The sequence below is a fragment of the Magallana gigas genome, chromosome 5 (assembly GCF_963853765.1).
Source record: "Magallana gigas chromosome 5, xbMagGiga1.1, whole genome shotgun sequence".
Classification (NCBI taxonomy): Eukaryota; Metazoa; Mollusca; class Bivalvia; order Ostreida; family Ostreidae; genus Magallana; species Magallana gigas.
In genome coordinates, this window is record NC_088857.1 from 37,962,124 (window position 1) to 37,979,646 (window position 17,523).

Here is a 17,523-nt window from a genome sequence, read left to right on the forward strand (position 1 = left end):
TCAAATAAAATTTTACCTCACATTTTAACAAATGTGAGAAAATCATTTTCTTTGGTTTTTAGATGAACAAGTGTGCTGCTTTTCAGAAACTTAGATTAAGTTTTTTTTCCTGTATACAATCTTTTTGAATTGTCCTCAAGCATATTAATCATACATGGTTTGATTCCAGGATCTGTCAGTGAAGAGATTTGTGGTAGGGAAGTCCAACCAGAGGTCCTTCAGAAACGCATCCACAAAAACTCCATCCCCAAAGGCGGGGCCTCCGCAGGGGTGTACACAAAGGACAAGGATTCGACCAATCAGTGGCTGTGTATCGTATCGTGTTGTCAAGATTCTTCTGTATGTGACTCTGCCTTTTTTCACAAAAATACTTGCTACCTCATCAAATGCAATCTGACTTACCTAGGAGGGTGTGATGCCATAACCAAGAACAGCGCAAAATATAATGATACCTACTACATCAACGTCAGGGATGTGGGTATGTCGTACAGGAAGTAATAAGACAAATTGATAATGTAAATTTTACATATGAGACAATCAAAATGTTATTATAAGTACCGGTAACTGAAACGTTATTTTTAAAAAACATTGTTCTATTAAAAGTTACAATTAAGAAAAAGTAAGCATGAATTTCGTTCAAATAATGCTGCCCATAAGTTGAAGGTTTGACATACATGTATTATATTCCTAACATAATTTGATCTACTGGTATTGTCTATTGGTATCAAATAACCAGTGGGTGAAATTTGTTAATGTATACTTTTACTTTTGGTTTTGCCTTGTTTTTATTTTACTCATATTGAAATAACCCTAATGATTGATTAATTACAAAGTAAAAAAAAAAAAATACATAAAAATTTATTGATGATTTTTTTTTAAAACTCAACAGTGTATCAACAATGTGACTTGTTGAATAACAATGGCTGTAAGGAAGGGGAGGTGTGTAGGTACAGCTCTGAGGGTGGGGCTCCTCGCTGTGTGTGTAAGTCAGGCTACATCCAGGACCAACTCGGCGACTGTGTGGGTAAGGGCCTATTGCATGTGAGTTTTATAAATTATGAATTTGATCATATGGAGAATAAACGTATGATTGTGAAGATTTGTGAGTAGATTGACTATACTATTGTGGAATTAAAATTAGTTTGTTGGGGAGGGGGCAATTTTCATGGATTGTCAATTTTTCAGACGCTCATGGATTTATTCGTTAATTTGTTGAGGGGTGAGGGAGATCCACACAAATATTTAGCCACCATGAAGTCTATTGATAAAAGTTAAGATTTCTCTCCTTTCTGTATTGCAGCCCTGACTGATCCTGCCCTAGCTGACCCTGTGTCAAGTACTGGTGAGTGTGAGTACCCCCTGGACAACACCTGTCATCAGAATGAGGAGTGTTACCTCCCTCCCCACACCCACAGCCGAGTGGGCACCTGTCGCTGTAAAGCAGGCTACCACCGCGATGGTACCAACACCTGTGTTGCCTCGGACAGTTTAGGTAACGGAAAACTATCACTTAAATTACCTTTAAAATCAGATGTGACATTTCATTAAAATTTTCTTTCCTCTATTTACTCCAAACTAAATTAAGAAATCTTGTACACACTTTTTGGAAAGATTTCATTAAAATGGCACAATAAAGATTAAAATTGTTAAATAGCCTACAAAATCAGACATCTATTAGGAGGTTTTGCATGTATTAAAGAATATAATCATGCAAATGGGGAATTCAGATCTATTTTGCCTTTTCCAAGTTTTGCTGCATATGAATCTTTTTGGAATTTACTTACATCACATGTACTACATGTATTATGACACCTTTATTTATTTGACCTATATAGCTAAAAACTTGATATATACTATACTGTTGAACTATAATTCCTGTTAAGGGATTTAGATTTACCGGTATGTTCTAACATGTTTTAGGCAAATGAATTGAATTTAATCAACATTGGTGTATTGTCATCTGTTTCAGGTAAAAACAATAACACCACCACCACACCCTTACCGCCTACCACCAAGGCCGCGGTGGATAGCTCCGTCGTGGTGTGTGAGTATGGACTGGATTCCTGCGGGGAGCATCAGGAGTGTTACCTCCCTAAGAACTCACTGAAGCGGTCGGGAATCTGTGTGTGTGTGGAGGGGTATGTCATGGGGACAGATAACCAGTGTATTCTCAATGCCAGTACCACCCCGGTGAGTACACATGCAACAGTACATGTATATGTACATTGTAAACATGGTTCTTGAATGTACATGTGTGATGATTACTTCATTAGTATTAATCTGATGAGATTTTTAAAATGTTTTAGTTAGAAATACTGTAAGTGTATTACTGGTAGTGTACATTTGACTGTATTATGATATGCATTTTTGGCAGAAAGCAGTGTATGCTAAATCTAGAACATCTACAATTGAAATGCAAGACTAATCAAAAATCAATTTCTTCTAAATATCATGCATGCCAAGTATGATAACGTTAACAGTATTGTGTAAAATATGCTAGTCAATAGCTAGTTAGTACAACTTGGGTGGATGCCTGTTCCACTACTAGTATATTTTGAAGACAATTTTATATTCAACTCATTTGAAGACATTAACAGACGAGTTAAAAATCAATGAGAAGGATTAAAATACATTTATAACTAAATTCTGTTTGTTGGGTTTTTTAATTTAACATTTCAAATTTACTTTTTCCTTTATGTAATCAACAGGTCCCAAAGACAACAACTCCAGAGGTCATTCAGACAACCCCAAAAGGTAATGGTGAATCAAATATTCGTATCAGCCATGTATTTTGGATGATCCTTATTATGCAGAAAAACACATTTTGATTTAAACCAGTAGCTGCTTTACTTCCTTTTAAATATTTTTCTGGTAAAACATACATGTAGTTGTAAATATATTCCTTTATTGAAATGGGGGATTGTGGTATACCATACCTATAGTATCCACCCCCTATCATCTTTCCTATAATGTAGATCCTTTCCTACAATGCTATTTTACAAAACGCCGTTTAACGGTACAAAAGCTTATCTACTTGATACATTAATCATTATGTCTCTGCTGTTCTTACTATCCTGCTTTTACCTAAAGAAATCATGTGAATTTTATACACTAAAAAATCTACCTCTTTATTCCCAATTATTCTGCAGTTTATTTTGTCTTCTAAAACCCTGTCAAAATTTGCAGTTGTTCGCATTTTACATGAAAGTGAGTTCAACAAAAAATCTTGTTTTTCATTTTCTAAAATGATTAAAAGCATGACTTGTTTAAACACCAGGCCATCGAAGTAAACGGGCTGGAGTAGTCAAGACAAGTGAGAAACGTAATTTTTTTCTTAAAACGGCAAAGAAGGGGGACTGGTGGTGCTAGCACACAAATCTCTTCTCTAGGGGACTCATCTTTGTGCACAAAAATTTTACTTTTGAGAAAGCTAGACTACTTTTCTTTCATTTTGAAATAAATTTTAATTAAATTGAAAAATCTTTAATCTATATGAACACATGACAGGTATTTTTGTTTTTTAAGTAAATTTTGTCCATATACCTGAAATATTGTTTAGATATCTGTGCTGTTTTTTTGGTAGGAAAAGGGACCATGCATGATATTAAATGGGTCCCTGGTTTAATGTTCCCTTTTTTGTGATGGGAGACATGGATTCATGCTGATACAAAAAATCCATGTGTAAGGGTTATGGAAAGTGCATGTCATTGTGCTGATTTTTAAGAACAATTAAATGTGATATTTGCATGCTGGTGTTTTTATATCAAATTCATTCTTCCATTTTTACTTGAAAGAAATGATACCTTCAAAAATTTATTCACTGATTTTAGTACATGTAATTCTAAAGCATATCAAAATACATGCCTATTAGTTTGAGTTTTGGGTATACATATTGCAAAGTCATCTTTAGAATAATATCATGTACATGTATCTGTTTAAATGTCATATGGAATTAATTTATTAATCTATCTGCTTAAAAAATATATTTTGAGTTTTGTGTTACTTTTGCAGTAACTAAGTTATCAGTATCAGCTGGGAATACTGTAGAACTACAGCTACCTAAAGATGAAACTGTCTTGACTTGCTTTGTTTTGGAGAAAGAAAACCCAGGTTTGTCTGCAAATTTTGTTCATTATCAACAAATCATTAAAGTCTGATTTAAAGGAAAAAAGTTATTCGAAAAAAGTTATTAGATGTACAGGTGTTCTAAACACTTTCTTTCATTTCCAATAATAAAGAAATCATAATACAGTTTCGATTGAATTTCTCAGGATTAATTGTGTATATTTCAATTTTAAAGTGGAACAAGTTAAATGATTTCCAAATGAACCAATGAATGAATTAATTTTTATTCATAGGAGAGAAATTTCAGTATGAATGGTCCCTTATTACCTCCCCTGAAGGTGCTGAGATTGGCAAGATGGTGGGAAAAAATACAGACAAACTAACCATTTCAAATGTAAGAAATATTGTCTTTATCTTATCCTCTATTTGTAATTAAAGGATATTGATATACTGAATCATTTATCTTTAACTTAATTTATCTACTTATTAAGTTCTTTTCTTTTTCCTTGTCCAAATAGGAATAAAATTTTAAGATACAAGTTTATTTCCTATAAAAAAGCAGTACAAATAATTACTTTCTGTCTCTTTTTTTTTTTTGTCAACAGTTGATAGCAGGTCTTTACACCTTTAAAATTGAGGTCACAGGTGTAAACCGTGTTGGGGAGGCATATGTGAATGTCACAGTATTACCACGTAAGACAACTTATAGATATGTGAATGGAGATATGACCAAAATTAGTTTTCAGCCTTCATTAATATTCAGCAACACAAGTTAATTATAGAATTTGGGTTGTTTTAGTTGTAGTCAAAGAGTATATTTATTATTGTAACAGCATTGTAGGTGAGGGACCAATGATCGTGGCTTATTAAGTAGCCCTTGACTACAAATTTACATACCCATGAACGTATATACAAGCATTTGTTTGATATTTATTAAAACAATGCCGAAATTATTACCAATTTTACATCCCCACAAACCAGAAATATTATTACTACCAACAAACATTGACCCTCACAAATAAAATTGATTCCACAGTACACTTGGTAATTGTTTTAAATGACTTTGGCTCATTAAGAAAGAGAGAACACCAAGCATTAAGTCTGACCTTCTGAAATTTTATACAAATCTTTGTTTACAACTATTACATGTAAAGGATGCTGTATAATGTTTTGCAGCTGCTAGACAGAACAGTCCCCCAGTGGCTGTGATAAATCCCAAGGAACAAGTGGTCAAACTCCCAAACTCTGCCATATTGGATGGCTCAGGTATGTAACCTCTGCCTGTAAATGTTATCCTTTTGTAGCTCCAAAGATTAAGGCCTGATATTTTTGGTTCGTCTGTGTGCCCTTTTATTTGTAAAAATTGTTTCATATATTGTACAGCAGCAAGAGCAAATAATATTATGAGAAATTGGAATAATTGTGAAAAGACATTGGATATTGCCTTTTATTGTGTGAAAGATGATTTTGCAAGGCTTGTCTTCTTGTCACAAATGTTTTATGGAGAGAACAAATCTTTTCATGTGATTTAATTCAAGACAATAAATGAAGACTTGGTTGCGAAACAATACTTCTAGTAAATTACAAAGTATAGCGGTAATGAACAAAAGTTGGTTTACAGTAGTCATTTGAATAAAATTAAGGCGTAACATTCAGAAGAACTGAATATTTTCACTAAGTATGACTTGTGGTTGTACATGAATAGACAGCTCAGATGATGACAAGATTGTAAAGTACCTGTGGGAGGAGATGAGTGGACCGCTACAGGACCACACCCTGCAGGACGACCGCAACATGCTGACCCTCAAAGACCTGGTCCCCGGGTACTACGTCTTCAAGTGAGTGCAGCCCATAAATACTGATATACTGATCACTGTATAGGCTTTTAGAGTTGAACTGAAAAAAAAACCAGATTATAGAGTTGTTGAAAAACTGATTGTAGAGTTATACTGAAAAATTAAAAAGAGTTGTACTGATAAACTTATTGCAGAATATAACTGATGGTAAAAAAAAAAAGTCAATCAATTCAAGTGAGTGCAGCCCATAAATACTGATAGACTGATCACTGTATAGGCTTTTAGAGTTGAACTGAAAAAAAAAAAACGGATTATAGAGTTGATGAAAAACTGATTGTAGAGTTATACTGAAAAATTAAAGAGTTGTAATGATAAACTTATTGCAGAATATAACTGATGGTAAAAACTATGAAATTATTTTAAGTCAATCAATTTTTAGGTGAAAGGTGAATTTTTTTTCTTCGGGAAATGTGTATTAAGAGAGCATCATGTTTATAGAAAGTAAACACAGACTGTTTTTTATATCTAGATTGACAGTGACTGATTCAGATGGTGCTACTAATTCAACTGTTGCCAATGTTACTGTGATAAAAGGTTGGTCCAAGTTTTTCTGCCATGTCATGAATGCAATTTTTTCTCTCAAGTTTTTGATTTGGTTCTAATTTGTTATTTATATGTGTTAGCTGCTTTCAACTAGAGAAGCAAATGTTTAATTACTGATGTTTATGTATCCAAAGCAGTTATTTGTAATAATGTAGCTGTTTTCTTTTAAGGCAGCAACAAAATTAATTGGTCAAAGTATTTGATTATTAAATGGATAAACATTCTAATGCCAGTCGCATAACGAGTTGAGTAAAGGATAGATCAAAACAGTGATTAAAATAATCTTTAATATTGTTCTGTATAAAGAATCATATGTTAATTTGATGCTGAAATATGAAGTTTTTTATCAAGATTTTTATAAATCTTATGTGTATACAGAAACAGACTATCCTCCGAAGGCGGATGCAGGATCAGATGTTGTGATCCATCTTCCGCAAGACTCCGTCATTTTGTACGGGAATTCCAGCACTGACGACAAAGGGATCAAAAGTTATGAGTGGATTAAATCAGCTGAAGACAAACTAACTGCTGACATGACGGTATTCTCATTCATTTCGTTAATTATAATTAACATTATATAAATAAGAACAGAAAATATTATTCTCAAATTTATAGTGTCTTATTTTGAGTTCAGTAAATGCATAACTCTCAGAGCTTGATTAGGAGAAGATAGCTAACTAGACATAACAAATATTCTCAATTTTTTGCTGTTAAATTTCAGGGGACCACTTCTCCATATTTACACCTGTCTAAGCTACAGGTAGGGGACTACACCTTTACATTGAAAGTGACAGACACAGCAGACCAGGTGTCAACAGCCACTGTCCATCTTTTCGTTAAGCCAGGTATGTGAATATTCCTGTGCTTAAGATTATGAGAATAAATGTAAATTGATGAAGCATTTGCATTGCCATATTATAGAAACAAAATAATATTTATTATTATTATTACAAAAGCTGTCTCACCAGAATTGAGAATCTAAATTATATTTCTTTGGGTCAATTCTCATTAAGATATTTTAATTAGAGGATGATGGGGGAATTTGTGCATAATTTCACAAAGGGTGGATTTTTAAAAGTATATACTAACATTTTACACAATATTCCGAAGACGTTCCTGACTTTATGATGGTACATTGATTGCTCTTAAAATCCAAAGTTTAAAAATTCCACTAGCTGTCATATAGCATATACATTGAAAATTGATTTTATTTCATATAATCTTCAAAAACGTACACCATTCATTTCACCCCAAGGTTCAGTATTTTGTCACTGTTTATGTGGAATATTTCATAACAAAATTTTTAATTTTATACATGTACCATAAAAAATCATATATTTAAAAATTTACGTAGATCTGATGGTTATTTTATTGACCACACAGCCTCCTCAAGTTGTTGGGATTTGTCTTGTTGTAGATGTGAACACCCCTCCTGTGGCGGTCACTGCCGGTCAGCTGACCAAGATTATACCCCTGAAGGGCCTCGTTCTGGATGGCAGAAACTCCACAGACGACAAGAAGATTGACAGCTACTCTTGGGTACAGACTGGGTAAGGGTGCTTCAGCTTGATGGCCATTCAGCCTATGTATCAAGTCACTGAATTAACTTGTAAATTAATGTATACATATGTTAGGGTGGTATGGGACACCTATCAATATTAATGTAAGTAAAAGTAATTTATAATCAAAATACTTTCACAGGTTTAAAATTTTCAAATTTTACATTATTTGACCAAAAAAAAATGTTTTGGAAAAGTTAAAAATTAGAAAAAAACCAGCGGTATTAGAACTCATGCCTTTCAGATTCGTAGTTTTACCTAATGCACTGCGCTCTTAGGTAAACATATTTGGAAAGAAAATTTTTTTAAACTTGTGCTTCATTTTATTGTTTATTTCAATAGAAAGTACGGCACATTATTGAGGTGCCCAATACCCCCTTTCGGTGGTTCACTATACCTTGAAATATTTTTCAGTTCAGCTGAAAATTACTTGATGATAGATAACATATTGGATAAGAAGTATATAAGTCAGATACTTAATAGGCAAAAAAATGCAATTTTTTATGAAAAGTTATATTTTCAAAAATTTGATAATTATATTTTGTTATAGTGGTACTCCCACCCTGAAGATTCTAAACAGTGATACTGCATTGGCAACAGCAGTAGGGGACATAACTCCGGGCAAGTACAAATTCACCCTAACTGTGGCTGACCAGGAAAAACTGAAGTCTTCTCAAGATCTCACCATTGTTGTGAAAGAATGTAAGTTGTTTGTTATGAAAGAATGTGTGAAAGAATACAAGTATTTCAGCAAATTTACCAAAAGTCCTGAATAATAAGTTATATGATAATTATAATAATGCAGGGATAAGAAATTATCTTGAAAAAGAGACTGAAAATTGTTAATTTAGATAGCTGAAAACTCTTTAATCCTAAAATCATTGGGGAGAAAAATTGTTATATGATAAAATGTTGGATGATTAAATTCCTTAAGATTATAAAAAATAATCAAATCCTGCTTCATTTCTGATAGCTTAGGACTATTATAATCTCTTGCGTTTAATAATCAGTACCAAACAAGGCCCCGGTCAGCAATGCCGGTGGGGATAGAATTGTCACCCTTCCTGTTATCCTGGTGGAAATTGACGGATCCAAGTCCATGGATGACAAAAAGATAGTCCGTTACAGCTGGGAGAGGGATGACAAAAGCCTGGCTGCTGGGGTAAGAGTTTTACCACTTTGGTTGCATTCATTGTTGATTCTTAACCAGTTGCTCTATACTTTTTATCAGTTTCATTTGAATCAGCCATTGAAAACTGATATGTAATTTCAAATCTTAAAGTTTTTTTTTTAATGAACTTTTGAGTTTTTTTCATCAGGAACACGAAATTGAAAATTGAAAAGGATGATGAGTTTGCTTGATTAAGACTGAGGATACATGTTGTTTATGATGTGTTTGATTGACAGGATGTGTTGAATGGCTCTGATCATGGAGCTGTGTTACAGCTGATTAATTTGGTAGCAGGGAAGTACATCTTTAAGCTGACTGTGTTTGATGCAGAAGGACTGTCCAGCTCAGATACAGCCAACCTACATGTCAAAGAAGGTACGTACTGGCTGTCTGTACAGATGGGATAAAGGAATAGGAAATAATCCCCACCATGTATTTATGGTGCAGCATACATGTTCATACTGGGTGACCTGACTTCTCAGATTTTTTTTCATTATTATTGCAAATATACTGGTAATCAAAACTTTGTCTTGTCACTACAGAACCATTCACATAAACAAAGCTAGGGAACAAAAAAAGCAATTTAGATCAGTTATCAATTATAAAATGAGTGAGATTTCATTTATATAGATACTAATTTTTGTCTTGATTTACATAAGCATTGTGTCTTGATGTGCATGTCAACATTTTGTCTACCTTTTTTAGATCCTCATAAGAAGGACTTGCTAGAGTTGACTCTGGACACAAACTTAGAGGAGTTCACAGTGGAGGACAAGGAGAACCTGAGGAGCCAGCTGTCCTCAATGTTACCCAAATCACAGAACGGGGACGTCAGTGCAGAGATACAGACCCTTCACAAGTCTCCTAGCTCTCTGTAAGAAGACCCCCCCCCTCCCCCCAAACACACACACACACACAATACAGAAATCCAAATCCTTCACAAGTCTCCCAACTGTCTGTAAGAACAGAACCACACCCTGGCCCCACCCACACACAAACAATACAGAGATACATGTACAGACCCTTCACAAGTCTCCTAGCTCTCTGTAAGAACAGACCCCCCCCCCCCTACCCCCCCCCCCCCAAACACACACACACACACACACACAATACAGAGATCCAAATCCTTCACAAGTCTCCCAACTGTCTGTAAGAACAGAACCACCCCCACCCCCACGCACAAAATACAGAGATCCAAATCCTTCACAAGTCACCGAGCTCTCTGTAAGAACAGACCCACCACCCACCCCCTCCCCCCAAACACACACACACACACAATACAGAGATCCAAATCCTTCACAAGTCTCCCAACTGTCTGTAAGAACAGACCCACCCCAAACAATGCAGAGATACACGTACAGACCCTTCAGAAGTCTTCCAACTCTGTAAGAGGCTCTATTACAACCCACGTCAATGTAGAGATAAACACCAATCAATTCTTTGTTGAAAAGAGATATCAGTTAAATATTCACCATCCCTCTTCCTATCCTGTCAGTTGTTCATCAGATATAACAACATCAGTGAAAATACAATGTTTTATTGGCCTATCTGTCCCCTTTTTCTTTATACAGTAAACACTTGTTTTAATTGTTTCATTTTCTTTAAGTTCAAATTAGAAATACAATGTAATCTCTCTAATTCTTCAAAATATGGAATATCCACTCTGGCAAGATTTAAACAGGAAGTTGCATTAAGCAAAGCAAGGACATAGAGGGTATTTGTATAAATAATAAAGAACACAAAATATCACAATATGCAGATGACACTTCACTAGTCCTTGATGGTTCACCTAGATCTCTTTTTGCAGCTTTAGATACTATTGATTTTTATTCCAGTTTTTCTGGCTTGAAGATAAATACTTGTAAGACATAAATAATTTGGATTGGTTCCAAAATATTTTCTGATCAAGTTTATCATCATACAGAAAGTTGCATGTAAAATTGTGTTAATTTATCATTACAACAGTCAATCTATGTAAAAGACATTTTTAGTAGATTCTCCAAACAATGATTGTAATTTTTACTTGTATATATTTTCGATGTAGGTTGCATATCACTTTCTATATGACTGACATAAGGAAAGAGTCTCGGAACATAAGACCTGGTCCGGAGACGAGCAAACTATTAAAGGAGCAGCTGGAGTCCTCTAACTACCATATACTCAATTATAAAGTCCTCTCTCTGGATACGATAGGTGAGACCTGGAATAATTAGCTATAACCTATCCCTGTTTGCAAAGCTTAAGAAATTATTTATTCGTTATAATTCATTATCTCGAACTAGAGACTTGTTAAAAACTTCGAGATATCCAAGTATTCGAGATGTCAAGGGTAAATTACTTTAACTATAAGTGGTTGGAACCTACAAATCACTTCGACATATCTATTGTATTAAAGATATCGGTGTTTGAGATATCGCGGTTCAACTGTATGTTGCATTTTAAAGCAACACTGAAAAAAAATCTTACCTGGATGATTGAAATACATGTACATTGCTGGTTGACATTAAGGATGTTAAAGAATTAAATGGTTAGTTGTAAAGACACTTCATTACAATGTTTTATTTTCCATGTTAATCTTCGATACTTTGAATTTTCAGTTTGCCAAAACAATTGTTCTGGGCATGGCTTCTGTGATAACAAGTCAAAACGTTGTGTGTGTGATGCCTTCTGGATGCAAAACTTCTTTTTATTCAATGTCATGAATGGGGAGAGCAATTGTGGTATGTACATTGATTTTGTTCATGTCATTGTTTTGTGTTTTTGGGTGTGTAATTAAATTTAATCAATTCATATTCAGAACAAAAATAATGAACAATAATTTAATTATTATTACATGTAAAACTTTCACCGTGGTTGTGTCATGAACAGAGAACACCGAATTTAGAAATGTTACGAATTAAAATTGGCAAACAAAAAACTACAACACAACAAAATGTAGAATTTTGACAGACCAAACTGAAAGAAAAAAGAGGAAAAAAATCCATTCAATATCTGTGATATTTGACAACAAATTTGTATGGAGTAAGTGTTGACCCTGCTTATCGTTGTGCTATAATTGCAGATTGGAGTGTTTTGTACTTCATCATTGTACTTTTTCTACTGGTTGTGGCCCTGGCAGCTATAGTATGGGGAGCTATCTGCTGGATCAAAAAACGGAGGTAAGACTCAAATAAATTCATTAAAAAACCCCAGGTACAATCCATACAATGTGTTTTATCATGACCTGTGCTTGACAAATGTGAAAGGTTAAATGGTAATGACAGTGACTATAAGTTTTTGAACGATACACGTACAGTGCCTTTGAAAGTGGACCGTATGAGAAAACCAATCTAACAATTTTTGAATTGTTTGAACAACAGTTTTCATCTAAAACATTATTTTACTGTTCATTGTAATACCGGTAATAATGATGAATTATTATAACATTAACCTGCATACATATTTGATAAATAAAAATGCATTTTATTTTTTGTTTGATAGATGCAAATGCTATAAATGGAAGACAAAAAAGAGACATAGATATTCTCTACTGCAGGAGGTAGATGATGCTAAAGACGAAATCAAACTGCTGCCAAAAGGTACATTGATATGAATAATTTTTTTTTCAAGTATCTCTGATGGAGTTTAACTTCCTGCAGTATACTATGCTTTCTACTAAAATAACTATCTTTAACATAATTCATTGGCACGAAGAATAATTAAAGATATTGAAAAATATTGGTACATTTGTATAACTTTTAATACATGTCCTCTGACAGATGATCTTATCTGGAGCATAAATGCATGATAGTGTGACCCTATAGGGTTTGTGCTGTATAGATAATGTAATGTAGATCTTTGTACATGACTGTATGTTGTGATCTATAGGTAAAACCCAGAACAGCAGTGTGATGATGTCAGAGTCCGACCTCACAACAGATGAAGAAGAGACATTGTTTATCAACACTAAAAAGACTAACGGCTTCATCCAGAAGCCTCTCAATGGAGTATCAAAACACATTAAGACCAAGCTACGGGCCTAGCAGAAAACTGGAGATAGTTGGTCCTAGGTTATTACCTATAGATTAGATTCTATGATTTAATATGTGGCTATTCTTGACTACATCATGGTGCAATTTCAAGTGTGTACAAAAACAGTTGGGGTTTATATTTTTGTGAATTCCATGTGGGATATTTATTTTAATCATGTCATGGTGTTAAGAATTATCATTATGTAATATTATGCTCAACCTTATGATTGACAACCATTCCATACATTACCATTTCCATGAGTCAGTAGGTGTTAAGTTATAAATATAGTGCAGGTATATACATATATTTACATTTTTTAGTGTCTTTTCCTCTGATAACACTGCATATCGATTTTGTACTATTCAGTCCAATAATTACAAATGACGTGTAATTGGGGCACAAGCAAGGATTGCTTATTTTTATTCAAAATTTTAATCATACAATTGCTGAAAATTATATAAATATAAGTAATAAGGAATCATTCTTTGAATATTATGAGGTGATGATTTCGGTCGGGACGTGATCAAATCTATCATAAAGCCCTTCGGGCTTTATTGGATTTGATCAAGCCCCGACCAAAATGATCACCTGATAATACTCAAGGAATGATTCCTTATTCCCTAAGTAAGATCTAGCCCATTAATACTCAGCTATCTTTAACAACTGCATACTTTAAATAGCTAAAAATTGAAGTAAATAAGATATTTAACATGTCTGAGATGCACATTTTCGTGTTTCATATAAAACAATTGAGCATTCTTGCATTGAAATTAAATTATTGCTCATATGGATCATTTATCAAAGATGATTTTTTTCTAAAGACATTTCAAAATCATAATTTACAATATGTATATAGAACAAAATCTAGCCACATTCAATATGCTATTAATATACATGTATATTAATAATCAGATGATTTTTGGTTATCATGATAACAGATGCATGTAGTATGTTGCGGAAAAAGCAAAATTTCTACAATGAATTTCTCTTTTTAGAAGGGGGGGGGGGGTAATTGATTTACTTCAAGCTGATTTTGTCAACATTAATGTACTTTTAGTGTACTTTTAATATTTATTGACTTAATTTGGCATTAAGAATGAAATTGAAATGGTTAGTGAATATATCAAAGAAATACTAAGCACAGACTCCGTGATCTCAATTCCTGGTGCTGCAACTCACTAGGTTAATTAAGGCAATCAGTATTTCCCTGTAAATAATCCCCATCTCCCAATGTACAGGCCAGGCTTTCTCAATCAGTAAATCAGTCTGTGTCAGGGCACAGCTGTAGCTAACAGGAAGGATATTGGCATGTCACAAAGCGGTCTGCATTATTTATGTCAAAGTAATTTTTTATTTTTTTTGGTTCTTGATAGCAGTTTAATGTATTGAATTTTTTTTTTTTGCTTGATATTGAAAACTTCTCTTTATATCTATTGAATGTACTGTTTGCGGTGAAATGTTGTTTTGGTTCTATTTTATTTTATTTATTGGCAAAAATTGTATTGGTTTTTTACTAAGTAAAATTATCAGTTCATGTAATTATTGATAAATTGGCCTCTAAGAAGCCAGCAAACATTTATTTTCCTTTTATAAAAATTGATGTGCTTTGTTTTGCAGTGGTTCTAATACTTTTTTTTAGTGAAAAATATATGTATCGTACATGTATCTGCAGCTGTATTATTTTAAAACCCAACTTTTCTGTAACTGTGTAACTTGAGACACTGATTTTTTTTTTCAAAATACTTGATTCCAAATTTCTTTAACTTGTTTTAGCTGTACAAGTTCATTCCAACACAAAGCCAGTGGTTATGATAATGGTCATCACTTGTGGTTTCATCTTTAATCTGTTCTGTGCAACTATTTTGATGGACACAAGTCTTGCATTATTTTACCATAATTTAAGATTTTTTTTCTTAAAGATGGCTCAAAACTCTCAGTTGTCAAAGGGACACCATGTTTCTAGTGCATGAACCATTGTCAGATCATAAGTGGTTATATTTGGGCAGCTTTTTCACTGCTTCTTTGCAAATCTAAGTACACACTAGTATATAATTAAAGGCCATGTAAGCTTGGCCTCCTACTGTACTTATCCACAATGGCTTTTGTCAAATTGCATTGAATTTTGACAGTAATACATTAACAGTAGTATATCATAAACTAGTTCTGTACTGTATTTGTTGAAGAAGAAAAAAGGAAAGAAATATTTTGTGCAATGAATCCCACTTACTTGAATACTCTCCAAACATCTCTGCATGTAACTACCTTGATGGACATTTGGGACATACACACATGGATTTGTCAAGCACCGAAAAATATTATTTTTGTTTATGCAGATGGGCTTTCAGCTTCGACACGTGCATAATGCATATGCATAGATTTGTGCAATTGTTGTTAGTTTTGACCCTGAGATTACTTACAAGTGTTCCCATTTACTTTAACTATGATATTAGTGGTACATACAGATTAAAAACTGATAAGTGATTTGCAGGGCTAAACCAAAATGATTGTACTTGTAATTAATTTGCATTTGATTTTATTTTTGTACTCGATTTTTGGAAGTTAATCTTAATGCTATTTGTTTCCATCACTTCTGATTTTGTTTGATGTAGTTTTATTTCATATGCAAAAAATAAAGAGCTCTGGATGTTCAACCATAGCTGGTCCCAATCAGCTAATCAGAATTTTTATTTACATTGAAAGGGGGGGGGGATATAGGATGTTTCAAGACAGATGTAATTGTATGTTAAAAGAGGGGGCGGGTAAATTAAGTTGTGATAGTTTTGACCTTCTTTCGTGATGATTATTTTCTAATTCATGTACCTTATACAGTAGTTAATTATTTTTACATGTATTTTTGATTTTGTGGTTCGTTCTATAATACTGTATACCGGGAATTCTTTGCCCCCATTTAATTTTCACCCCTTTTGCCCTCACTGTCAGCGGGCAAATTTAAGGCTGGACGAATACCAATGTCTTACATTATCTCTCTTTAATCTAATTAGGCAAATTCAAAATGGGGCAAAACTGTTTACTGTAGGAGGCAGAAAATTACACAGGGCAAAAATAACCCTGTATACAGTAATTCGTGCTTGTCTATCATCCTAGTACTATTTCTCTGCTGTAACAGTATGTTGACATGAAATCCAAGATGGGGGTCTGGTGTTATATCAAGTTATATTGTGATTGTTCATTGTTGATGATGATTCTTTTGTACCTATATATTGTAAAACCAATATGCATAAACAGTTTGAAAGGAAAAGTAAGGTATTGATTTTTTTTTAGTTTTTAGATTTCATTTAAAATTAATGTTGTGATTTCTATTTATTTCGGTTATTCAATGATTGTTTGATTTATAAATTGGGATCCCCCCAAAAGTTATTGTATACATTCCAGGTTTATTATATATTTGAGGTGTTATTAGGATGTTAAACCTCAGTTAGATTTGGCTTTTGAAAAAGTGACATGGTGAGATTAAAGGGGGAAAACTCTGCAATATTGATTACAGATTTTTCAAAGAGCATATATATACATAGATCTCTTCTAATTTTTTTACTCAATTTAATTATATTTACCATGATGTTATACACAATTTAGAGCAATGTAATATTATCCTCTATTTCTCTTTCCAAGATGTTAGTTCAATTTTCCTGGCATTCCCTATTTCATTCTAAAAATACTTTTGTTCAGTTTCTTTTATCTGGGTTTTGTGGCGAAAAGTATATTTCGCAAAACGGTATATATAAATATATAATATATATGACTCAAAGTACAAAATATTTTAGCATTGCTATGATTAGAGTCTTCTGATTCTTACCATACATTTTTCAAACTTTTATTATATTTACTGTATTTGTCTTTAATTAAGATAAATATATGTTATGATATTGATGTTATTTAAATTGTACTATAGGTGTTAAAGATTGCTGACATTTTATCAACCATAAGATATAATATAACTACAGAATCTATACAGTGTGCCTTTGTTTGGAGAATTATTTTTTTTTTAGTGTTAAAAGATGAATTGCATAGATAAATGTCACAATTATCATAATGCATGCACTGGATTATGATAGTTCACTTTGTTATGTCGATTGATTTCACAACAGGTCAGTTATTGCTGCACTAATTTGTATATTCTCTTCTTTTAAGTTCCTTGATTTCATTCAGTTTTGTGTGCAAGTTTATGAGATGATTACAAAAAATAAATACAATATATACTGTACATTTCGATTTGAGTTCTGTTTCTTTTTTAAATTCTTGATGCTGCTCATATATATATAATTGGGGGATTTTACTTGTAACAACCACTCGTAACTGT

The 17,523-nt window shown here is 33.2% G+C and overlaps 1 protein-coding gene across 2 annotated transcripts in view; it reads left to right on the forward strand.

Moving 5' to 3' along the window:
• Window positions 1–17,433, forward strand: part of LOC105320775 (dyslexia-associated protein KIAA0319-like protein) — a 35,432-nt gene extending 17,999 nt beyond the window's left edge. Inside the window, exons 3-26 of one of the 2 annotated variants that reach the window (XM_034466900.2) lie at window positions 170–478; window positions 890–1,024; window positions 1,301–1,492; window positions 1,970–2,190; window positions 2,709–2,754; window positions 3,278–3,313; window positions 4,012–4,110; window positions 4,359–4,459; window positions 4,671–4,758; window positions 5,242–5,331; window positions 5,771–5,903; window positions 6,391–6,455; window positions 6,843–7,003; window positions 7,186–7,309; window positions 7,882–8,014; window positions 8,574–8,725; window positions 9,034–9,185; window positions 9,431–9,569; window positions 9,900–10,068; window positions 11,239–11,387; window positions 11,792–11,914; window positions 12,256–12,352; window positions 12,675–12,772; window positions 13,062–17,433. In XM_034466900.2, coding sequence (XP_034322791.2) covers window positions 170–478; window positions 890–1,024; window positions 1,301–1,492; window positions 1,970–2,190; window positions 2,709–2,754; window positions 3,278–3,313; window positions 4,012–4,110; window positions 4,359–4,459; window positions 4,671–4,758; window positions 5,242–5,331; window positions 5,771–5,903; window positions 6,391–6,455; window positions 6,843–7,003; window positions 7,186–7,309; window positions 7,882–8,014; window positions 8,574–8,725; window positions 9,034–9,185; window positions 9,431–9,569; window positions 9,900–10,068; window positions 11,239–11,387; window positions 11,792–11,914; window positions 12,256–12,352; window positions 12,675–12,772; window positions 13,062–13,216 — 3,167 coding nt within the window. In that variant the 3' untranslated portion in view covers window positions 13,217–17,433. The remainder of the gene's footprint in view (window positions 1–169; window positions 479–889; window positions 1,025–1,300; window positions 1,493–1,969; window positions 2,191–2,708; window positions 2,755–3,277; window positions 3,314–4,011; window positions 4,111–4,358; window positions 4,460–4,670; window positions 4,759–5,241; window positions 5,332–5,770; window positions 5,904–6,390; window positions 6,456–6,842; window positions 7,004–7,185; window positions 7,310–7,881; window positions 8,015–8,573; window positions 8,726–9,033; window positions 9,186–9,430; window positions 9,570–9,899; window positions 10,069–11,238; window positions 11,388–11,791; window positions 11,915–12,255; window positions 12,353–12,674; window positions 12,773–13,061) is intronic. The other variant, XM_034466908.2, reaches the window with a different exon arrangement.
• Window positions 17,434–17,523: the final 90 nt, after the last annotated feature.